At 36.8% G+C, this 26,882-nt stretch overlaps 1 protein-coding gene across 8 annotated transcripts in view; it reads left to right on the top strand.

Annotated features, from left to right (window-relative positions):
• The window catches only part of LOC139966611 (coronin-2B-like), a 46,980-nt gene that overhangs the window by 7,503 nt on the left and 12,595 nt on the right, over positions 1–26,882 (top strand). For 4 of the 8 annotated variants that reach the window (XM_071969824.1, XM_071969829.1, XM_071969822.1 and 1 more), the window contains one exon: positions 24,075–24,275. In XM_071969824.1, the coding sequence (XP_071825925.1) occupies positions 24,075–24,275 (201 nt within the window). Of the gene's footprint in view, positions 1–1,160; positions 1,304–7,923; positions 8,304–19,215; positions 19,364–23,419; positions 23,578–24,074; positions 24,276–26,882 lie in introns of those variants that run through there. The other 4 variants (XM_071969826.1, XM_071969830.1, XM_071969823.1 and 1 more) reach the window with 4 other exon arrangements.

Genomic DNA, 26,882 nt, shown 5'->3' with positions numbered 1-26,882 from the left:
ACACTTTTAGTTAATTGGTCATTTGAATTTTTTTGGAAATAGGTCTGTTTGCTAATTTGATTTCCGCAGTATAGGTTTTACATTTTCTTCTTTTATCTTTTTTAACAAATAAAGGGTGGGGGTAGGTTTGGGTGGGGATGGGTGTAGAGATATGGAGTATGTGTTCTTTTTCTAAATTATACTTGTGAAAGTTAGGCACTTCTAAAATGTTTTTTCAAAAACAACTTTGACAATTATGTCATGTAAAAACCATAGTACAAATGGTAAATACTCATTAACCAAATCATGTTCTATAAATTTTATAATTAAACATCACAGCAATGCCAGTGGATAACTTCCTACAATACCATTTATTCCTTCGAAAACTTGTAACGTACCGGAAATATGTATATATGATGCCCCCCCCCCCTCCAATTTTTGTTTTAATGTAACACAGGTCAAAATTAATTTTGTGCTTATAGTCATCTTGGTCATAGGTCACACTATTTGGCCTGTCTGTAGATCTTATTAGTACCTTGAGTATTTCATAAGATAATAGAGCTCTAAAACCACACAACCTTTGGGTCAGAAATTGACTGTCATTATCCATAGAAGAGACAGGCAAGAGACAGTGTGGCTTTTATATAAGTTTTGAGTGATTTAGTAAATTCATAGAGAGTCTAGAGAGGGATTGACATTCGTCTTGTAAGAATAATACTGTTTCAACAGTTCCCTTCATTCCTTACTGTTACTGCATGTTTAACTTTTTGGTTCATCATTTCATAAAGGGCAAAGGTATTTTCAGTAAAATTACCCCCTTATATTAAGAACTAGTACTATAAATCTTTCTTTTGTTAACCCTAGTAAAAAAAGAAATTGCATTAGACATTTATGAAAGTTTTTATATGGAATTTTGTTTTAAAAAAACAGATAAAGAAAGAAAGAAAAATACATATACACCATCTGGTGAACTCTGTGGGTGTGAAGGAACCATATATGTGTTTGTCTTTCTTTTCACCTCTGTTTTAATTGTTAATAGTGCAGTGTCCTGTTTGCAAAGTCTGGGTTGTTGAACCATAGCATTTATGTATAGGACAGAGTGGGACTAAATAATAGGACAAGTTTGAAGAGTTTGAAAAAAAAAAAGAGTTTGAGATATGTACGTTGCTACTCGTACATTGTGTTCATATATACGCGGCTGTGGTTGGTAGCACTCAAGACGAAATGGTTTAACATCGAGGGCCTGGTTTCACTGAAGATTGATGGCTAACTTAATTATGTTTGCCTTTTGAGATATGTTCTATATCCTTCCACTATGCAGCAGGTATGGAAAATGTATATTTAATATTCAACTTTATGCAAATAAAAAAAGAACAAAAAGTTATTACATGTAGGGGTTTCTTTCCTCTGGCCTTCAAGGAAATGTTATTCATAATTCGCCAACAATTTTTTAATACAAGCCTTCAAATGTGTTTTGTAACACAGAATGTGACTTTCAAAAAATAGGTTAAAATCATGTGATCACACTAATTGAGGAAAATCATTGTTTCCTTTGGGACAAAGGAATATATAGAGAAGTATGTATCATGTGACTTGCCAGGGTAGTGTAAGCTGTACTACTCATCAGTTTTTCCCTTAAAACTGCTAGAAAACCAAATAAATGGTCATGGTCATAAATATTGTTAAAACTTAAAGAATCATTGTCCTATACTGTAGCTGTACTATTAAATCTTATTAAATCATTTCTCCTCTAAATGAGAGATCTCATGTATTGTCTAATTCAGCACCCACCTCAATGTGAGGGAATAGTTAGGCCGGCGAATATTAAGATCCTCGTTAATGAAGAATTTTAGCTAATTTGAGGCCAACTGTGAAGCCAATAAAAGTCACAAGTGTTGTGTTAAAGACTGTGTGTAAGTGCGTGGTCTGACTCGTTCCGATAGGCCACAAAGGCTGAGGCTTGAGAGCAATTGTAAGTTCCACACATAATATGGTTTTCGTTGCTTTCAATTAATACCCAATTTATATAAAAACTAACAGCCTATTGAGTAATAGTGCTCTCTCTAAATTCCTAGCAGTTTTCATAATGCTTATTTTGAAATTTTCCTATCAGTGGAATTGGGAGAACAGGCATGCATGCAAAACACTGCACTATACTTCTAATTAAGATTGCCTTGTTGTGGCGTTCAGCAACATATCGTGACAAAATAATGTGAGAGACAATGGTTGGGGAGGGGGAGGGAGAGGGGGGTTGAGGATGGAGATTGAGGATGGAGGAGGCAATTTCAAACTCTAGCCATCAGGTGATGTATGTAGTTGCCTCAATTCATCCAGGGAGCTGCTGTGACAGGGAGCTGCTGTGACAGCTCCCTGATGTGACAGGTCCCTGATGTGACAGCTCACTGCTGTGGCAGCTTTTATCTTGTAATCACTCAAACAGCAATTGTACAGCCAGGGGCACTGCCTGCATTACATTTCTTCATCATTTTCAATGTCGATACTGTAAATGATAGGTATACCTGCTAATCAGCAGGATTCTTAGAAGTGCTCAGCTTTTAAACACCTTGGTAACAGCCATCTGTAGATCATCACATTATGCCATTTGAATGATTCCTAAATGTGTGAAAGATTAGGATTGATCAACTATCCTTGCAGGGGTCTCAAACAATGGATGATGTTGATTGATAATGTCATTTTTAATTCCAGGGGGATTCCAGGAAACCACCATATTTTTTGGGTTTTTTTAAAGTATCTGGGTGACATTTGAGATTATCAAAACAAGTTTATTTGTTGATCATTATCTTTTGCCCGCCAACCATATTTCAAACATGTCAAATTTGAAATTGTTATGAAGACTAGACTGCTAGGGATTTATTGGCACAGACTACAGTGTGAGTTACCTACAGCCGATAAAGCATATAGTTGGAAGCTATTGGTTGCTTACATTACCGGTCCTTTTATAGTCACTGAGGAATTCATGCCTGTCTCAATAATTTGCACAGAAAGGATTTTCATGTAGGCTTGCTTGGTACCACTACAATTGTTTCACTGCAATTGTGGAACTTCTGCCCACTGCCAACCCTCTCCCCTCCCTTCCTCTATCCCCACCAAATTTCAAACCTTTTTTAGGGGTCTCTGTGTGGTTGCCCCATCATGAAAACTAAATGACATGACATAACAGCTGACGTTTAATACCTCAGGAAAACGAATTACTCTGATCAGATGCACTTGTCTGCCAGAGTGTAACAAACCTTTCATATGAGTCTAATGCGTATGTAAGAAACTGGCCTGAATTATGTACAGTAATGTAATCAAATTAATATATAGTTGGCTAGTTATCTAGCTGATGGTCATCATTTTAAAATAGAAGGAACGTTAAGCAGGTTTTGCATTCCTCCCAAATCAAGCTCCATCCCCTTCCCCTCCCCTCCTCCTTCATCCCTCTCCCATCCCCCTTCCATCCTCCCATCCCATCCCCTCCCATCCCCTCCCATCCCCTCCCATCCTCTCCCATCCCCTTCCATCCTCCCATCCCTTCCCATCCCCTCCCCTCCCATCCCCTCCCATCCCCTCCCATCCCATCCCCTCCCATCCCCTCCCATCCCCTCCCATCCCATCCCCTCCCATCCCCTCCCATCCCCTCCCATCCCCTCCCATCCCCTCCCATCCCCTCCCATCCCCTCCCATCCCCTCCCATCCCCTCCCATCCCCTCCCATCCCCTCCCATCCCCTCCCATCCCCTCCCATCCCCTCCCATCCCCTCCCATCCCCTCCCATCCCAAAAATGATTTAAGCTAATGGAAACTTGAATCATTCATGATGCAATTTTTCCAAAGAAAAATTAAGTTACTCAAATTTCAAGTATTCTGAATTTTGTCTGATTACTGTAGTCCTTACATGTGAACATGTACTAGCTTTGCATATACTGTATTTGCATTTATGTAGCAATTTGACCATGTTGTTTTGCGATACTGGATAACATTATTCCTTGCAGTCAATACATTTTGTTCTTGTTCTTTGGCAATACATGGCATTAATAGTACTTAGTTCTAATGCCATGTATTGCTGATATTGGTGTACTATGTTGTGTATGCTTGTAGTTTTCATATATAATGTACATGCAGGTGCAGTGTCTACTATATTTCCACAATGAAACCCTCCATGTATATACCGTTTTATTGATCACCATGTAATTAGCCCATAACTACTATATTAATTCTTGATGTAATATTCCGTATTCGAGTCTATTTCATAATTATGTACCAGTACTGTAGATTCTGCACTGTTGTGTTCTTTTTGTTTGTTTTAATTGTTACTATATCTAAGTACCATCTACATGCAGTATCCTAACTGCATGGTTGTAATTCTGAGTCATACTAAACAGTACATGTATGCATGCAGTTAACAGCAATAAAATGTTAATACTAAACAGACAAGTTTAATATACCTTGTGAATTAAAGGTGTATAGTCAAATTAATAAAGACTAGAATGATGGTAATGAATGATTTAAGTACTACCGGTCTTAAGGCCTCCTCCACTATCCCCAGCTCCACCAATCACTTCCCTATTCTGCTCGGCTAATTCTGTGAGCTGTGCCCCATGCACCCACCCCTCAAAGAAATATTTAACTTTGATATTATGCTATTAAATCAATATAACATATATTCAGTTGTACTAAGTACTTTCCCATTCCTCTATTAGCCTCTTCCAGCAGTTGATACCTAAATTTGTTGCCCTGGATTCCTTTGTAAATGTATATATGTCATTTTACAAATTTATCTCAAAGCGGGTTATTGTCTTATTTATAATTTATTAATGAAGTCAATGTTCTGAGTTCTGACACAACTTCTTTAAAAACCAAAGTAATATTTGTAATGATAGGTACTGTAACATGCATGCATGCAAACTAAGTAACAGGGGGAGGAAGAGGGGGAAGGGGGATTGGGCGGATGGAGGGAAGGAAGGAAGGAAGGAAGGGAAAATGGGTCAAAGGGAAGTCGTGTCACAGATATGAGTGCATGGACAGTTTGTTCAGTTTTCCAGTGGTATCGATACCGACCATCAAATATTTTTACCGAAATGCTCTGGTTTTGTTTAATTTGTGATGTTTAACTTCATTAACTTTAACCCTGTCATTTTGTCAGGTTTCACATCTTCAATTCATCAATTTAGCAAAACACAACAGCTGTACACCCTCCCCCAACCTACCACTTGTTGTTACACTCCATTTGTTTGAGAAATATGCCCAGTAATTTTACAAACATACATGTATTATAATGAACTTTATCTATCATGCCATGCACATCTGATAAGATTTGCCTTGTTAACTCGTTAATTAATGCATAACTAGAACTTGATCTTGTCAGACTTAATTTTGTCCCTAAGAGAAACTGGCATAATAAAAACTGTCAATCTTTTAAAGGGGAGAATATATTTTCCAATCTGCATTGTACTTGTGACCTTCAACTTGTCGTTAAGATACCAAACACTTGACACTTACCTGTGAAGATGTATCTCTTCACTTTAAAACCAGAGTATTTATAATTCAATCAATGAGCACTTATCCTCGAAGTGACTCACTGCATAAAGTTGGTTCTGAAGGTAGTTTGACAACCTGGGTAACAGAATATGTAGAAGCTCCTCTATATTATGTACAAAAGATTCGTAGGATATTGAAGAGAGTGTGGTTCCTAAAGTTCCATTATTGGAACAGTTTCAGTATATATTTGGAGAATTCAGAGAGGATGAACAGTGGAAAGTATTCATTCAGTTTTTTTAAATTGTCTTTGGCACAAAGGAGGGATGGGGGATGGGGGGGAGGATGGGCAATATTTAAGTGAATTTTTGTAGGCAAATTTCAGAAATCGTATGACATGCAGGTAGAAGGTCAAGCAGAATCAAATTTTGCCCATACCACTTTACATCTTGTTCTTAATGATAACTCTGATTTATTTTAAATTTATTTATTTTGAGAGATACTGAAATGAAATCTTGCTGGTTGTAACTTTCAAGTCCAGAAGATGATCACCAAAGCAAAAACTAAGGGGAGATATGAGGTTAAGTGATAAAATACATCCAATTATATTCTTTTGAATGATGAATTCAGGAGTAGGAAAGTGTGGGGGGGGGGAGGGGGTGATGTTTTCGAAGTCGATATAGAGGGTGCAGTGCTGAAATGGTAACAATTGCATAATATCTATTACGTAGGTTGGAGACAGGTTACGTGTCTTGTCGTTCGTAAATTTAGACCCGAACCAGAATCCTTTACAATTTATAATTGCGCAAGTTTGATCCCATAATATGAATACTGGCAGCTAGCTAGTAGATGGAATAATATGACCATCACCTCAGATCGTTTTCCTTCTCCCCTCTCCTTTCCCTACACATATGGGCATAACCACCATTTTTGTACTGAAGGGAGGAGGGTGGGGCTAAGGTGTTGTGCAGAGGATTGAGCGAAGGGGAGTTCCAATTCCTTTGAGAAAGTTTGGTTACATGCAGTGGCGGAGCTAGGGATATTGGTCAGAGGGGGCGAGAATGGTCTGTAGGGGCGCTTTCGACACTATCTAAGCGGAGCGCTACCGCGGAGCGTACAGAATTTTTTTTGAGTATAGATACTCCCTAGATCACCGGAAATGAGCCTTTCCGGGCCTTGCTAATTTGCAGATAAACGAAGAATAAATAGCTGTTAGAGCATTTTGTCAGGAAATTACACCAACAAAATGTGACAAATGTCAATAGGTAGATGAGAGCGCAATAAAAAAGTCAATAATCGTGAATCAGTAAAGAGTGGTAAAAAGCTGAAAAGGGCGCCAGTAGTCCATTTGAGTCCGTCAGGGGGGGCATCCACCCCCCCCCCTGACTAAATGGACGCTCCGCCACTGGTTACATGCAGTATTAAATGATAGGTACTAAGCTGTGAAATGTTGGTATATCTTTGGAAAAGGTTCAAGATGTTTTCAGCCTTACAGTAGACTACCACACATGCATGTTATATGTGTCTACTGTACAGTAGACACATGTGTACATACACTGAGTTTTGTTGTTGTAATATTCTGTCTGCCATTTGTCAGAGGTTGACCCTCCCATGGTATTTTTCCTGGGAATGAGGGGGTGGCTCTTCAGAAGTATACAAGGTTGCACCCCTACTTAGCCCTCTACGCTCGCCTGGCATTATATATTTTTCAGTCCTTTCCCATTTGCTAATTCACTATCACCTGTCGCACACATTTCCTAGAAACTTGCAATTGGAAGGCATTACTGCACTGTTCAGACATACAGTAAAGTCATGAAAAGCAACTACTGATTAACATATAAGCACTGTATTTGACACTAATTGTGCAAATTTACTATTAGTTCAATTTCATACAATGCATCCATGCATATATGCTGCGCCCAACTCAGCAATCTAATCCACAGCCACCAGTATACCAGCTAAAACACATTCATTATATATTTAAAATGCCTTCAAATACTGAAATTATATATATAACGTGATCCTGTATTATTTATTTTAAAATATTTTTATTCAGCGTTTCTTTGACTATTTTTGCCTCAAATTCAAGTGTTCCAGTTCACTTGTGTTTTGGTCTCAAGATGGTTTTTAAATATATGCAGTACAAGCTGTCACCCTATCCGTCCTTCTCTGTGGCTTATTGCTTTAATGGCGTTACGCAGCCAGGGACGACGTTGTGACTGCAGTACAGTGGAACTCACTCGTAATCAATAACAGCACACAGCTGGTTGCACGTCACTGCTGCCGCCGTGCATTTGCTATGACAAGCTTGTAACTCCACGAGAGGCAATAGAAAAAGTGGGTGGAGCCAGCGCTTGCTGCAACCTTGTATCTTAAGCTCTTTGAATCTCCGTATTGGGTCGGTGTCGGAGCTGCAGCTACCAGTAATTGTTTGAAAAAATCATTTTGGGTTTCGTGCAGAGTTTGTCCATAGTTTTATGATATTACATGATCTACCGTATATCACGCCTATATGTGAGGATTCCATACACTGTAAAATTGTGTCAAATTATTCTATTGGAAAGTTGACTGGATGTTGTCATCAATGTGTATGTATGTATGTAGGTACAGTAGTTTCAAGTGTGGGACATGTGCACATAAGGTTGTAAATTTTTACCTAGCTGGGAAATCGGAAGTGCTACTTGAATAAAGTTTGATGCAGTGCTCAGGTATCTGTGTGGTTGTCAAAGTCTAGCGGTCCATCTTGTGTGGGTTGCTTTACTGCTGCTGGGAGAGCTCTATTATTACCTAATTCTTGTTCAACAGTTCAATCATCTTTCAGTCAGCAATCATAAGTGCAATCAAGAGGTAAGCCAATTGCATAATCTTTTGTTTATTCAATTTAAAATAATAGGAGTTAAACACACCTGCATGACCTTGATCACCTACAAAAAAAAAAGTACACATCTTGGTTAAATTTGCATATATGGGTCGACAATTTGAGCAACACGATAGTTTAAGTGGTATATATGTTAAAATGCAAAATTTAAAATCCAAATTTTCAGATTCGACTTCTGTATAATCATTTTTTTCCGAATGGAACTTACAGTATAAGGTCACAGCTGTGGTGTGTGCATCCTGGGAAATACGTTTTTTTTTCTTTTACCATATAAAGGTATTTAATGTATTAGCACATTAACCCAAGACCTAAATTATAGTAAAATTATGTCTCAGAATGTACCATGTCACTTATAACTTTAATTGGTATTATTTTTGTTGTTGGAGGGGATGGGAAGGACTCCAAGCTAACCCCGATAGCTGAATCTCCTTCAACAACAACAGGGCCTCATGCACCCCCTATGTAACATTCTTATCCCGCCTCTTGCTCAATTGTTTCCGATAAGGTCCATTCCCATACCTAAGTCAGAGGGGAAATTTAATATGCCCCCTCCCCCTCCCCCCTCCCCATCCCAATCTTTTGTTATCCTGTGCATGATGATGACTAGTCAAGCTAATCATCTACATTCTGATTGGATTTTAACATTCACGAATAGGATCAGCACTTTTTTCAAAATCCACGGAATAAAGAACTTCCAGATAGCAGCTTTTTCTTTGGCCTGTGATTGGTCAACAATATCACCAAACCTACCTGGTAGGTGCTACTAATTTTCATCGTATGAAGGTTATATTGAGCAAGCAATTGATGATTTCTTTTGAGTGGTAAAATTCAAGGCGCAGATCACATTTGCATATTTTTATCGGTCACATAGTACAAAACCAAATATGCAAAACTGGAAGATTTGCATGGTTCAACTTCCTTCATCCTTTTTTAATATGAATTACATTATAACAATAGGAGTGTTACAACCTGAGTTGGATAATTTTAGGAAATTGAACTCAAAAGGCTGCCTTATACTTTTGGCGTGTATGTGTTCAACAAACTGTAACGATAGTACAGGTCATAGATTCTTAGGATCGTTCCCAATTTTTATTTTAGCACGCTACAAATTACTTTTCAAATCACTTTTCAAAAGTGATTTCCTGTAGAGGCTCTGATCATCCATATTATTTCACGACATTCAACAGACAAGATGCATTTTGACTCCATCTTGTCATTCTTGTGTGACAATAAAGTGCTTGTTGAAGTCCGAGAATTATATGGTGACCATTATTTGAGTATTTAGCAATTCTTGGTTGGCAACACTGATGTCCTAAAGTATTGAAAGCATGATTTATAAAATTTTCTAAGAAAAAAACAATTTCTAAGCCTTGTTCATGAAATGGCTGGTCTGTCATATTTATTCAGATCAATGCCATTTGTTTATATTAATGAACATACATTCCTGAGTTAATGTTTAATGTATGAAAGTATTATTATACTTTCCTTTGTTCCACATAAATTATCAACTAATACCAATATAGACCAAAGTAATGCAATTCAAGATTTGCTTTCATCGATAGGGGAAGGGCGGGTGGGTGGGAGGCTTGGGAGCGCCTTGAAGCCCTTACTGGCATGCTGGTGTGATAGCTTTTAAAGCCACGTACAGGTCATTGAACACGATGCAGCATTATCATTGTAGCTAGCTATTATAGTTTACGTTGTTGGTTCTGGTACAGCTCTCGGTGGAGATCGACTTTAAGCCTACCACGAGGAACAAAGGATCGTGTAGTCTTACAGGGAATAATTAATGTTGTGTTCACAATTTAGAAGTAATTCAGAGGTTAACAAATTTTCAGTTCACAAAAAGGAATTGAAAATACCAACGACGTTGTGTTTTGTTTTCAAAGCTACTGTGGTGTGTACCTACGATTTGTGCAGTAATTTTGCCCATTTAAGTTGCATGGTATTATGGAATCACATAAGTGCGATAAAGTATGCCTTATTTATTTATGGTTAACAAGAGCTGTGAGGGACTTTTCACAACTTTACAGACTATGTCTTTTTGTTACGTAAAAAGCACAACTAATGGAACCGAAAGGAATGATGAATTATCCAAACCTACTTGTAAATTATGCAAGGTCATGGGTTATAATAGAACCCAAGTTGGACCTCTTTTTGGTGGGGCTTTAAATTTTAAACTCTGGACACCCTCAGGAGAAAACAGCCACCCAAGGATAAATTGCTGCAGCCTGCAGGTAACACATTAGTTACATAATTATGCGCTAATCGTTAAGTTCATACAAGAACAGCATGGAACATTTTGAAGTGGTGCTGCATTCAGAGAGGAACAGTGCATGATGGGTAAGCAGCCTGGGGCCCATCAGTAATTTGTAAGGTTTGCAAATAATGTTTGCTGCTCATACATACCTTAACGAAACCAAGAACAAAGTGTCAGTCACCGTTTTACTGACTTTACAAAATCACTTTACTAGCCTCTTTAAAAAGTGTGTTAAATATAGCTGGTGTTACACTGCATATGCTGTCCTCTCTCACCTATATATCGTACCCTCACTCTAAACCCTGCATCCTATACCCACCCATGATACTTCCTCGATCACCGTAGCAACTACCCTCCCCTATGCCCCCTAGGACTCACACAAATTTACCCCTCAATATCCTTGCCCCTTCCACGTGCGACAGTATATATATTTAGATTCCACAGTGTATTCCACTATATAATTACAGACTTGACAGTAATTATAACTCAACCATAAGCTAATTTGATATATCGCAATAAAGTCACCTTGTCATCGTTCGGTAACGAAACTGACTGTTTGACGGGAATGAAATGAAGCGGAAGGTATGAAATATTCAATGTTTTGTACGGTGGTATTATGAAAGCTGATACACATTTGATTCTCATACCTGATCAAGGTTACATCGATTGGTTATTCGTCTGCCAGAAAAAACAATTTTCGTTGACTATTATCGTCAGGATTGTTTACCAAAAAATAGCTTTGCCGTAGAGAAGAGGGTAAAAACACTCATTGAAAACTTAAAGCAGGTCGTTGTCATTCATATTAAATATAAATGTACACAACTTCATTCCAGATTCTTTCAAATGAGATCAACTATAATATTCAACTTTTCACCAGATTTTCTTTTAAAATTCGAATATATTCCACACAATTTTTGACCCATTTGTCCACATTCTATACTAAAATAATCTTCAGTTTTGGATATCAGCAGATATTTTGGAAACAGTGAAGTGTTGACTTACGTAAATAGGATTTAACACATCACTAGCAAATCGTAATGTGATAGTAGTCATAAAAATTGTATGTACAGTAAAGCAGTGGTCAACATTCGTACCCCCCCCCCCGACGACCCAGACATCAACTACGTTACACACAAAGTGTCACCCCCACCTTGATGGACCAGACAAGATCAAGAGAAGCAAATAATTATAATAAATGTGATAATGTAAATTGTAATCAAGTTCCATTTTGGAAATAGGCGACATCACTTTTCAACAAGAACTTTTGTGTTCTTCACCAAAGTATGTTCACTTGTATAGTTTAGAAGATGTTGTTGGTGCACATGGTGATATCTAGTACTGCTCCCGCAATACATGGACCCCTAATCTTTATACATTATCAAAAACAAGATATCCCTTACTGAAATCCCTCGGAAAGTTTGGGCAATTTTCATGACTTTCTGGATGTTTTCTCAGATTCCACAAAATATTTGTCACCAATTTTTTTTTTTTTTTTTGGTTGTGTGTATGGGGACCACTCTGTATTTTAGGGAAACACTGTAGACTATGGTCTGGGCCATCATTGTGGAACGATTAAGGAAACTTTTATCACTAATTTTCATGATGGAAATTATTAAACTGTCTTCCACTTAATACAGATTCACTGAGCTTACGTCTAACAATATTCTTCTTTTTTTCCCTGTGGGATATTAAATAATTATGTAAGGGTCCATATTTTACTTTTCTCTCTAGATTCATACATTAGTGTATACACTACTACCATCTAGCTCTCTTCCCAGTTCAGCTTTGCACCAAACTTACAACACATTTCACACATAGAATTCTTTTTTCTTGATCAAGGTTAAATACCCTTTATTGATTTCTTATCTGTTAGCAAAGTAATATTGAATATGAGAATTTTCGACATTATTTTAATATTAACTTAGTTCTTGCCAGGTTTCAATTTTTTTTTTTTTTTTTTTTTTTTAAATCGATGGAATTGTAATGTCAAGTTGAACTAGAAAACACATCATCAGCATATGGCAATGTGGAATCATGGAACGTAGTAAACTACTTTGGTAAACACTCTGTAGAAGGTGACAGCCCTGGTGGTGGAACCTTTACGTATTCAATGTGGATATGGCACGTCCATGATCAAAAACATGAGGAAAGTTAGTTAGTGGCCGCACATTTTCATGGGATACATGTGGCTCAGCTGCATAGCAGTACGAGAAATATCTGTACTTTTGCATCCCATCAGATCCGCCAATGTTGTATGGACATATTTCAGTTTCGCAACAGACGTGTAAACCAATAAATGTGGTCTGTAATCCTCTTTGCAAAAATGATAGATTCTAGGGAATATATTTCACTTTCCACCGGATTCAAAATTATGAAACCACATATTTTGCTGCTTACCGCCTTTCACGCAAGTTTTCAGTATGCAAATATCCAACTAAGGTCCGGAATACACTAAAATTATGTAATACTCGATGTTTGACTTCCTATCTGATTCATAAAATTTAATCTCAAGATTTTTTTACATCTTCTTTTAATAGATGCTTCATGTAGTAATATTATAGAATGTGTAAATTATGTAACAATGTTCTGTTCTCCTGATTCACACAAAGAATATATTCCACTTGATATTGGCAATTGATAAAAGGCTAAAATCGCTGTCGCAAAATGATCTCTATGACTACAACATTATTCATCGCCAATGTTTTTGTAGCTAAATTGATATTATATGTAGCAACTATCTAGTATAAAAAAAAAATTACAGACAAATTTTAATAGGTGTAATATCCATTTCAATGCCCTAAAAGCCTTCAGGTATTCTAACACATTTTTCTGGCTTGGTGGCCCCAATCTCCATTTTCATCATCATCATTTTGGCATCCTTCCAGTGGAGGATGTTACGATCTGGGGAAGAGGTCAATGTGAAGGAGGCATTCCCCCCCCCCCCCCTCCTGTGAGAAATTTCACAAGATAATTTTGCAACCTTTGAAGAAATTTAAGTTACAAGATTTTTCCACAATTATCTGTACTTTTAAGACATCAAATTTTTGTTTTTGTGTGACTGACCAAAATATTTGGGCTGCCTCAAACAGGGTCCCCTTGTTTGAATATATCAGTGCTCACAAGTATATCCTTCACAATCCCAGTATTTTATATAAAACTATAGCTTAATGACCCCAAGTTGTCGTTAATAATTGAATAGATTTTGAGTTCATAGCAGTAAGTACTGTGTGTGTTTATAGTCATCACCTCATTAATCAAATACAAACACCGTATAAATCCGGTTTAATACGTGAGCTCTCTGTTTCTGTTCTGTTTGCAATATGCTAGATTCCGTTTTGTAGACCGTCTTGTCAATGAGCAAATTAAACTGAACATTGCAACCTTTGTTTTACAATAATGATCATAATTTTGTTAATATTACTTCATTGTCAGTCCAACCAGGGAGCTGCTTTTCTATCGTAGCAGCTTCCTGGTCCAACTGTCTGCTGTTGTGCAATAAAGTAGATCTATACAGTAATATCACCAAAGGCAATGTGATTGAAAATTCTGTGGAGTCACAGTCACTGATAAACAAATTGTAGTCTGCTGTTTGCATTTATACATGTATGTATAATTGCTTGTACAGCATGCAAATTACCGTACAGTAACACACCAAAAACAGTTGTGCTGGATCAGTCATCCAAAGGGGCAAAGGAAGCAAGTGCTTAGGGGCACTCAATGTCAAGTGACACCCAAGGTCAAAGGGCAACCCAAGGTCAAAGGGCAACCCAAGGTTAAAGGGCATCCAAGTAAGATGTGCCAACCTTATATGCTTGGGTTGTGTTTACAAACCTTGATGGTGGAAGGAGGAGGGGGGAAGAAGGGTGGGGGGGGAGGGGGATGGGGGACAATGTCATACAGAGAACATGCATGATACTGTACCTTAGGGCCTCAAAGGATGTTAATGAGGGTTCACCGATACCACTTATTGCTCTAAATATCATGATTGTAGATCAAAGACATTGTCCTAGCACTTTTCCTCTTAAAATAATTAATTCAAGATTAATTCAAGATCACTATATTCGATCCCCCCAAATTTGTCATAATTTGCAGTTCTGATAACTTTTTTCTTGATTGTTTAAAATTCAATTTGAATAGCATTGACAGTGTTTACAGTACCTTCAGATTGATAACAGTGTACTGATAATATACTTGTTATAATATATATGATAACTTATTACAGTGTCTATTGTCTCCTAAACAGACATTGTTTTGGAATCCTCCCTCCCACCTCTAGCCCTATCATTCTGTGGACAAATTCATAATAATTTTAATAACTTTCCTATTACATATTCTCTGTAAGTGAATTTCAATCAACATACAGTAACAACAAGCAGAACAGTGAAACTATCGTCATATTTTTTAGCTGCACATTGTAGCTTGGTACAGTATATCACTATATCTATTAACTTACAGTTGAAATTACTGTACAGAGAATTATGTAGTGTCACTGATTTGGATTTGTAAATTTATGCAAATTTCAAGGGTTATATATGTTATTAAGTTCAACAGATGTTTTAAATGGACTATTGGCATTCTATATAGAGAAACACCGTGATTGCTCTGTGTTGCATATTGTCTAGAAATTAAACTGTTCAAATCTTGGCATTTTATTTTACAAATATCAGATCGCATATTCTCTGCAATACACTTGCTAATTATCATCAGGGAAAATTGACAGTTTGAAAATTCTGCTGAAACTAATCATGCTATTTTTCAATTGATCCTTTCAAAGGAATAATAGTTAAGTGGTAACATTATGAGTAGCAATTTTCGTAACTTATATGATATTTTAATTACATTTATTATAAAGCATTATAAAATGCTTTAGTATAACATTCCTATGTATAAAAACTACCAAACATTTTCATATAGAGCAATTTGGTCATTTTTTTTTGTAATTAGAAATTGCTAACAAGTGCTTATATCAAAAATAAATTATTCCCAGCTATACCTTAATACATAATAATCATCTAAATAATATTCACTGTACATGATACCAGTGCAAATCTGTTCAGCTTCTGTTTGCACAATGAATGCATGCCGGTCTTCACAATCACACAAATCATATACATTGCACTAGTACACTGTGTTTATGTTGAGTACTGTTGCCGTGAACGATTGTGTGCGTGCAGTTTGATTCGATTGCACAAAGATGTCGGCTAATTGCATGTTGGAAACTAGGTTACTTCACAGTTAGTGTATCTGTATGCGTGTTTGCCACAAATAAAACATGAAAGTGCCAGTGTCTACATAGTTTTATGACATGCAGACCTATATAACACTGCATGTACACATCATCAAAGGTTGTATCCATGTATGTATATTGCTCACTAGTTTTGCAATGTGGTTATAATACAGTAATGCATTTATGTCCTTCAAATGGTCTGTCATCTACACCAGACACTTCCTACGCAAATTTTTATTTTTGGAATAGCCAAAAAGGATGGTTAACATTTCTGATTATTTATACAGACAATATTATACTACATGCTCAGTTTGTGTACATTGATGTACTGTATATCTAACATGTTGTCATGATATCTTTTGATTCAATTAATTGTAAATTTGGTAGCGACCTACATACTGTCTTGGTTTATGCCCACCCGTTGACAAAGTCATGAAGTTTACTTAACAACTAGTGTCTGTAGTAAGTATATATATATATATATATATATATAGCTGAAATAATTGCCTTCAAGAGAATGTGATATTTTATTTAATTTGTGTTTAATTTAATGAAAATTTATATTTTCAGTTTAAAGTTAAATTAAGGCATAACACATCACAACATTTGAGGCCGATGTTTGAGGCCAACACCAATGGTTTAATACAGAGGTGGCTTATGTGAGACTGAATCCAACTGTTTTTGAACAGTGTTGTTAGACTTTATCAATGGATTAAGCTTAAAATAAATAGACCTTTGATATAAAAGCAATTTTCTTCATTCTTTTCTAACATGTCTCCTCACAACATTTAAACACTTGAATCTTACCAGCCTAAACAGATTGTTAATGTATTAGTTAGCACTGTACCCAGAAATCGCTCCAAAAGGTAAATTTGCCGGGAGAGTAATTGGACACAGTTGAGTGAAGACATAAACTGTAAATATAATTATTCAGGCATCATGTGCTAATCTATCATGATCCACGTATGATTTTTTTCTGCCGTTTTTTTTTGTGAAAAGAACATTTTATCGGCTTGGCAAAACGAAACATTCAGGGGTCTAAGGATCGAGGGGCCCTCTGGCAAACCACAGGGTTATCCTTTATAAGAACAATAGTTTAAGTTTAAGTGCTCATGCATAAAACTGCATGTTGACATTTGGAATTGTCTTTCAGATTCAACAAGTTGCTGCTTTTCATCTGATTTTCATCTGATTTTCATCTCGTTTTCATCTCGTTTTCGTCTGATTTTGCTATGTATTTTTTATGCCGCTATTCTTTGTTGTTCTGCTTTAGCTGTCATCAGAGCTGAGAGACTTGAACAATCGCGTCACACATTTGTTCGGCAACACAAAGTGTATTATGATTCAAGTTTTAATGCAAATGTATGACAAAGTAAGGAAGTTATAATTCATCTCGATTCTGCAGCTCACCGCGTGATCATTGCAATAATTCTCCCTTTTGGTAGCTAACATATAGAATTGATGAATTGTTTGTGTAATAACTTTTGTGATATATGCAGGCTGTGTTGCATGGTTTGGAGTGCACATGAATAAATTTACATAATTGCAGAAATCTAATGGAACAGGAAATTGTCATGATTAAAGGTGTATGCAAGGTTTATGCTTTGATATATGATATTAATATGATATTAACCATGCATATATAAAGTGAGGATGTAACTGATGGCAAGGTAGGTACAGTAGTTTGAGTGGTGGTAGGTTGGTGTTAGGGTGCTGGTGGAAGGAGGGAGGGAGGGAGGTGGGGGGGGGGATGTCTGTTGCAAATTTAAAAAAAAATGTGCAGGCTCAAATTTATACATAGGGCTACATTATACAATTTCAATGGTATTTGGAAGTAATCAATGAAGCTGAGAGGAACTGTTTCATAAGAAAGTCAGATTATAAGTGATAGACGTAACTTTCTGTTCTGTTAACGCCATATATCCAGTGTATATGTTGATAGTAGGTACTGTAGGACTGTTAGCACTGCATAATTTGTACTGTTTCAAATTTGAGACACAATTCGTACAATTTCATCATGATCTTCGCCCAGTTATGTGCAACTTTGTGTGATGACTATCTACTTATGGAATATTGCACCCGTGGTACATCCAATCCTTCTGCTGCACAAACAGCTCTTGGCTACTTTAATATATATAAACATGTATTGATTTTTAAGTTCCGTACTGTACAGCATTCAAGACTGAATGGACCACTGGCTCTTAAATCATACTGACTTTAGTTTAAAGCCATACCTGGTAAAGGGACACTTTTTTAATTCCAGACTGAGTCAATAAGAAAACCAAACAAATATTGGCAAAGTTGATTAGATCAACATTTCTTATAGTCCACAGAAAGAGACTGCTGATTGAAGGGGGGGGGGGGGGGGGAATTACACTCTTGGAGAAAGAGAAGTATTAGATTGGATGGAGTGATCAACACATTGACTAGAGACAGGACCTAAATTTGCTGTCGATGAGGATTCTGCATACTGCATAATTTACTATTATAGCAAGACCTCCTGGAGGAGGGGAGGGGGAGTAGGTTGGGTTGCACCATCAACATGTGAAGTTGAGTCTTCATCCCCTCCCCCCTCCAAAAAAAAAGAGTGAATGACTGTTTTCTATATTCATTTTAACTGTTCTTCCTTACCTGCTAGTATTCCAGCCCATAGCTAACTTTCACCTTGAATTTTAGGAGTGTTAGCTCTAGGAGTGTTATGCTCAGTGGTTAATGCCGGTGCCTTTTAATCATAAGGTACCGAGTTTGAGTCACTTCGAGTCCAAGATTAATGTATGTCGTCCAGTTAAAGAGATGTTGACAATTGACAATTCATAATCATGGACGTTAAATATGAATCTAAGAGACCGACTTCGGTCAGCTTGCGGCTTTGAAAAGCCAATGAGCCTCCGCTTCTTCGCAGGAGGATTGAAAATACAAATATAAGTTGAAACAACCTATGTTATGCATACCTTGTATTATTGCATACATTTATTTTCTGACCCAGTAATATTCTAGTTTCACAAGAAGTGTCCATGGATCCATATAACATCGAAGCCACCTTAAGTCCTCAGACCTTTACCTAAATTTTATAACTGTTTATCACAATATATATCAGTTTACAACTACAATGAAGTCAGTTCCTTGGTTTTAATTGTTGTTTGTTTTTCAACTCAATGCCTGAAAATGCTTCAATCATTAGCAGACATTTTCTTCCTTTTAGTTTACAGAGGGGTTGTAATAATCACTTCAGACTATGATCCAATGTCACAGTTTCCTCTTGTGTTTCTTTACAACGAGTAATGATCAATATTCCATCATCAGTGTTTACAAATTGATAATTAAGGTCAACATGTTCTGTACTTTGTTCTTGCCACTACTACCGTACGCTTGGAATCCCCAGCTATATCTACACTAAATAGCGTCCTTCAAACGCTTTAAATACATGATAAATACTCAACAGTCGAATCAGAGTCGCTGTTGTTTCAAGACTGCTGTGAGGTTAGATTTCACAGAAGAATTAAAGAATTATTATGAGTATTGACTCGCCTCGGGAACCAAAGGTAGGATTTATTAAGTCAACATGTGAGAAATCAAAGATGTAAGAGGTTTAAGGAGAACTGATTGTAAATCTGAAATACTCTCAGGCTCAAAATCAGGGAAAGAAAGTGTAACAAATATTTTAGGTTAATTAGCAATAGAGTTATATACTTTGTGAAGTCTACAGTATATTATAGTTTGTTCTGTTTCTTCCAGCAGGTGTGTTTTCAATTAAGGGCATAATTTACAAATGTGTGGCTCTATAAATTGATTGTACAGTAGGTATATATATATATATATATATATGTATTATTGAAATCGTAGTGAGTTGGAAAAGGCAAAACAGTGAAAAAACTCCCAGCCTCCACCGGGATTCAAACCGAGGCCTATATATATATCCCAGTGCTGCATGTACATGTTTGTTTATATGCCAATACTGAGTAGGTCTTGATTTTGTTTGTTTCAGCACACACATATTTCATTAATTAGTATGCTACCATGATAAATTTTAAAAAAAACTTCAAATGCCACAGAGATGGTTTAATTCTTAAAGGCCATCAATATTCTCCAAAAATGTACTATTATCTTGAATATTAATTTATTATTAAGCGTTTGCTACCACACTCAATTTTTTTTTCTGACTGAACATTTATTTAATTAATTAATTAATAAACTCCACGATGTCTGGAAGTAAACTAACTGGAGAAGCAAAACTGTCAGAAATGTACTTTTGAATACTTCTAGAAATTTTTTAGCAAGCTAAGAGTTGGGGATAATGCTGAACATAGAGCTTTAAACTACCAAAAATGTTGTTTGTGTTTTACTAAATATGACAAGATGTAAACCATCCATGCAGCCCTTGACTCTTCTGTTGAGATCATTTTCTAAAGCTTGACTATTGTGCCTGGAATATTGAGGCAAGCATAAGAATATTCCTTCCCCTTCTCTCCCCCTCCTCCTCTCCCCCACCCCTTCTCTCCCCAGCACCTTCTCTACCCTATCCCTTTACCCTATCCCTCTCCTTTCCCTCTCACTCAGAATTTCCATCCCCAGAAGTGGAAAAGAAAATTTTTTTTAGTACATTTTCAAATCCACATATTTCACTTTCGGCCCAATTACCACGTCACTTACTAGAGAATAGCATGAGTTTCAATATCCCATTAAGACATACCAACCTGATAGGACTACATTGCGCCTTACTTTAACGTAGTAGTTTGTCATTATTAAAGCTGCTTGTTGTTTACATGAACGCTGTAATATGCTAAATATGCTATTTTCTTTCAAAAGCACCCATATATGTAGACATTATAGAGTATCCACTTTCATTGTGTTGTCAATTTGTAGTATTCATTAACACCTAGCAATCTATTATCAATTATGTATGTATACACCTAATATTAGTCAGTGTATAGCTGCTTACGTTGCATACCTTGAAGCGAGGTAAAGCGTTAACAGTTTAAATTATAATTGGCTCAAATGTGAATAGAAAAACCAAAATGATCAGCTATGACGACGATCAAACTATCAAACTGTATAGTTTTACATGGCACGGTCTATGAACAGGTTAAATAGGTATAGAATTCACGAATAGAATCTCTATAGCTTTAAATGGCACAGTCTTTAAAACAGATGACATAGGAATAGAAATCACAGATAGCAAACCAAAATAAATATAAAAGTAAATTAATATCGAAAATGAAAATAAAGATTCAGCACTAATAACCAAGAAATGTCAGCATATGTAGTGATATTTTCCTACATTAATATATTTAGCAATTATTTAGTCAAAACTGTGGATGCCCTGTCCCCCCGCCCCCCCCCTCCAATTTTACTCAAGGATTATAAGTAATGCATTTAGCGTATTGTTGCACTTTCTGAAGGACTGCCCAGGGTCGTTTCATATCTAGTGTGACTGAGATTTAAGCACAGTGTCTTCTTGTTCATGTTCTTGTGCTAATGTTCATACCATACTCACATAATTGTTCTTAGAGAATTGCATTTTGTTTTCATGTGTTTTAGCTTTGTGTGATTTTGATCAAGGCATGGAAAATTCACACATAACTGATGGGTGGAAACCCAGGGAGGGAGGGAGAAGGGGGAACATTCTCTTCTCCCTCCCACCCCTCCCCATTTCAACCCCACACAGAAAAGACAAAAGTAATTATTACTACAAAGTTACATGTAGACCTAATTAAGAGTCTAAATGCCCCTCAGAAAACACACTTTGACATCTATAATTTCAATGTCCTATTGGGAAGGACCAGACCCCCCCCCCATATGGGGTCTGCTTCCAAATATCCTCCCAGGCGCCTATTGTCTGTTGATTAAATTTTCAAATTGTAATACAAGTATTCTGTACCACTTCACAATAAAGTACCCATTGTCAAGTCTGTGTATGTGTGTACTATAGCTCTTTATATTTTACATGATATTTTTAAATATGTCTACTATGTATGCGGAAATGCCTGACTGCACTGTATAGGCAGGTAATGAAGCCGCTTCTTGTTACCATTTTTTGTTAGCGACATTTGTTAAAATAACACTACAAAGGAAGATGGCTTGTTCAATTTTTTTATTTTCTATTAAAACACTGTAGGATTACATGGGCTGCAAAAAGGCACTACAATATGCTTCCTCATAAGGTTACAACTTTAATCACCAAAACCTAATACCAGACTTATAGGAAATGTACCTCTGACTTTGTTGAGAAACAGTTTTTTTTTTTTTTTATTGTAGTGGGAGCACAACGGGTGGCACTGGCAATTTACTTATAGAAGGGGTGTTGATAGGGGTGGTTATTTATATAACGGGGAGGGGGGGCGAGGAGGTTGTCTATCATCAATATGTTATGAGTATTATTTTCTCCTTTTTGTGACAATTCACTGCATACATTAGTCATGCCACATCCATGATAAGTTGTTTGTTCGCCATGTGTGTATAGACTTATTATACGATCTGAATCGATAATGCAAATTGCTTGTGGCGGGTCCATCTAGCTCAAACGGCACTCAATATTATGACTACTATTATTACTACTTATACCAGTCACAGTAAAACAAATCAAGTTTTGGGCACATCGCTGGTTGTATTTGTGCAGTCTATGAGGTATTGCAACTTGAAAACAACAAGATGCATGAAATGTGAGAACAAGAGATCTATGGGAGTTGTAAATAAAACACCTGGAATGCATGCATTCAGTTCGTTAAGATCCAGCAAACAAAAACGAAGAATAGTTTCAAGTCTGTGTGAATAGGTTTTGGTATTATAAAGGGTGTGTCACGTAACGTGCACATTTCTAAAAAGAAGAAAGGAAAAAATAGTCTAAAGCAAACATGAAATATTAGTTTTAGGTCAATTTCAGGGGAAAGGATTATTCTGTGACATTGAAATATTATAGCTGAACAAAAGGTGAAAAGAAAAAAACACTTTCTATAAAACATTGACTCATGAAAGAAGACTAGCTTACTACACAGACCAAGCCATGCACCCCTCCCCATGCCCCCCCCCCCCAAAAAAAACACTCAGTTTGTTATGTTTTGGGATGTACATGTGGTGGCACAGTACCAAGATTGAGCCATTGCTATATGCAGCTCATGTACTGTAGGTTATTGCCAACTAACTTTTGAAACCGCGTGGGGAATATACAAACTGCATATGCTCGTTGCCCCAAAATGGACCGTTGCATTTGCACAGAGGGGGGCAATGTAATATATACCAGTTTTTGGCAGCTCCCCGACATTTATTTTAAAAGCTTCAACACTGCAGGCCGATTCACGTATATATCCCTGTATGTGGAGTGTGCATGTAGAGTGTGATATTGCTGATCATTTTTTACAGCCTACCCTTATACGTTTATCAGACTCGACCCATACAATGATATATAAATTCGTACTTGCTGGTATCGGTTTTCTGTAGTACAGCCATTCAGTAGCTATAGCTGGATCAGTATACTCCATACGTCTGTTCCCGTTGGACAACACCTTTGCTCATCAGGAGTTTTGGAACTACTATATCTATTAGGCCGCTTTGAATGATTCGGTCTCGAAGAGCCAAATTATTGTTACATCTTAATTCAGTACATAAGATCTTGTTGTGTTGACAAATACCAAGCCAAACTTACCTTCTTTATGTATATATCTTTTGGAAACGAAGGGTATGCAATCTGTCGACTAACTTGTTACTGGAGTTTCTTTTGAGGGAAGATTATAAACCAAAAGAAAGCATGAAGGATGTCAAGGTATACTGTTCATAGTACATAGATTTTTACTTAACCAACACTTTGTAGTTAATTCTGTACAATGGAATGTTTGTTTTTGGTGCATTTGGATCTTTTTAATCCAAACACAGTCATGTGATATATGTTTAATTACCTGCTTGATTTTGCCTTGAAGTTGTTAGCTAGAAAAATTGGCATCAATAATATCCGTGGTGCAATACATGGAACTGTTGAAATGTCATTTGGTATTGCTTTCATGACAATTAGTCTGAATTTATTTATAATCAGTGACACGTGAGTATAAAAGTAATTGTTCTGTTCTTTCATTTATACATTATTAATGTTTCAAATCTAGCAACTTCATGCTGATTTTCTTCCTCAGGCGTCCCAAGTTTCCTCCAATAGTGCTGTGGAGATGGAAAATAAACATCGGACATTTCTATTACAGTATTTAAAAGAATGTCTTGCATTTCCATAAAATTGTTCGATTCTCTCTCCTTTTCTTGGTTTGGCGATAGGATATGCCCGGATTCAAAGTCCGGTACTCTAAGTTCCGGCATGTCTACGGCCAACCTTTCCGGAAAGAGCAATGCTACGAGTCCATCGTCATGAGTAAGAATACGGCCGACGGCAACTACTGTGCTGTGAATCCGAAATATCTGGCCATCGTGACCGAATCAGGGGGCGGTGGATCGTTCATAGTCGTTCCCATCGAACACGTAAGTCACAAAAGGAAACCGTTTTAGGTATAGAAAGGAAACGTTACAGATGTATTCATTGATTTAATTACCTTGTTTAATATACCTCTCTCTAATCAAGAAAACTTTGTTTATTTACTTCGCTCCTCGCTTACCTGTCTCCTCACAACCTTATCACCTCATTCTACCGTGTCTAGTATGCCCTGGTAATCTTTTATTTACTTCGTTCCCCACTTACCTGTCTCCCCACAACCTAAGCACCGCATTCTACCGTGTCTAGTATGCCCTGGTAATCTTTTAACACTGTACACCCTCACTGACCCTAGTGACCTCCTTCATTTTTCTACCACGAAAGTGTCTCATAGTGTTTTAGGATTGGGAAAAATTTTCGCCGAAATTCGCCCGGATACCTTGGATTATTATACCTAGAAGTTTCCTATCAGGAGTTCTAGACTTTCAACATCTTTTCCAGCCTGATAAGTATCCTTTTCTTGTAGGGAAGGGTGTTTTTGGGGGCTGTTTTTAATGTACACTCTCGCCCATGCATTCGTTTTTTTAGTGTAACGTTGTCTCCTCACAACCTTATCACCTCATTCTACCATGTCTAGTGTGCCCTGGTAATCTTTTAACACTCTGCACCCTAAGCGACCTGCTCCTTCTTGTTTAATGTACCTCTCTTTCTCTAATCAAGACAACTTTGTTTATCTACCTCGTCAGGAATTGTCTTTATCTACATGATGTACATTGTTCCCATGCACTCATCCCTCAAAGGCCATTAATGAGAGAAATTGACCCACGTCCCCATCATTTCATCGCTTGCCTGTCCACTCTCAACTTCTTCTCTACCATGTTCTTGAGTGACCCAGTAACCTAATAACATAGTACACCCTTACGGACAGTGGTCGCTTTTGGTCATGGTCTTCATACTACCACCCAACGTGTCAGGAAGTGTGTTTTCTTAATGGACTTTGTTATCCACATCAATCTTCATTCATGGTTTTCATGTGGACTGCTTTTGATGTTCACATAGCAGTTTGTGTTTCAAAATTAATGAAGGTTTTGAGAAGATTGGTAATTAAGCTCTTCGCTCATATAAACATACAGTATCCAAAACCTGATTAGATTTGGGAATCACTTGTATGGGGCCAAGTACAGTAAGTGAGTATTGAATTAATAAATATGGTCTCAGTAAACCCCTATTTTTAACAAGCTCAATTAAAAAGTCCAAAATTTTGGGAAGTTTTCTAAATCGCACTTTACATGTGATTAATACAAGTTTACACGAACATATTTTCCACAAACATTAAAAAACGAATGGAATCTCTACAGGGACAACTTCATTTGAATTAGCATTGATATATAATATGCTATGTTAATTCATCAAACTGCTATGCCGAACCCCCCCCCCCCCCAAAAAAAAAACTATTGTGTAGCAGAACTTAAACTTGTATTGCTTCTCATATCTCATGTTTCTGCTTAGATCGAGCCTATAGAATCTGTTCTCTTTTACATACTTTGATACTGCAGCAGACATTTTTCCGATATCATCACATGGTCAAAGTCCTTATTTTATCTATTTTATGAAGGGAGACAAGGTCCTAATGAGAGTGTAACAGTTCATTGAACAGGGTTTGCCGACTTTTCTTAAAAAGCACCATTATTATTATTATCTATGTCAGCAATCGACGATGAACAATACTGACGTTACGTTTGTGATGTGCTGGGACTGCATTTCTAAGCAGTTACTCAGGGCTCCTAACCATTATTTCATAATGCATCCCCTCTCATTAGACAACACAGATTGTTTGTGTTTCTCCTAATTAGTAAATTTACGATTGTGAACAGCTGTACCCTGCTGTATAACCATTTGCATAACCATGGTTGGTGATACGCATTACTTAGAACTTAGATTCTTAGTCGAACAAAGTACTTGCAAATCCATAGAAAACGTATATACTGTATGGTAATGGGGAATATTAGTGTTAATATATATCCCACGCAGATAAGAACCATACAGGTAATTAATCTCTGTAACTCTGAAACTGTTTAAAGCTATTACGATAATAATAACATAAAATGTTTTGACAGCTTGAACAAATGTTTAACTGATAAGCGATAACCATGTCATGTGATGATGCTGTGTAACTTTTCACATCCATTATCAGTAGAAATGTTTCCTGGTTCTGTTTCAGTTTGCAGAGTTTACCAATGAACATTAAACTGTGGTGGTCAAAGTGAAACTAGGTTTATTTTCCTTTACAGTTGATTCAACATTGCAGTTTCTGTTTTTTTATTTTCTTTTCTTTTTCTCCAAATTGTTTTATCAATCTCTTTTTGTAAATAGATTGGTTTGTTTGAACACTTTCATGCTCACTTCATGAATAATCATAATACTGCACTGGCGTCTTTCCCAAGTTATGATATTTCATGGCATAATACAGTATGTCTGGAATAGCATTATTACTACTAACATGTAATACAATACCAGGGCCATTGTACTATGTTGTTTTTATCCAGTGTTGATCCAGGATTTTATGAAGGAGGGGGTGACTGACCCTGACTTCCTATTTAGGTGATTTGTGAGCATCTCCTCAAGGTTGTTCTTATCGCTGCTATTGATTTTATGTG

This window comes from Apostichopus japonicus, chromosome 4 (assembly GCF_037975245.1).
Source record: "Apostichopus japonicus isolate 1M-3 chromosome 4, ASM3797524v1, whole genome shotgun sequence".
NCBI lineage: Eukaryota > Metazoa > Echinodermata > Holothuroidea > Aspidochirotida > Stichopodidae > Apostichopus > Apostichopus japonicus.
The sequence above is the reverse complement of the archived record's forward strand: the minus strand, read 5'-3'. Positions and strand labels throughout refer to the sequence as shown.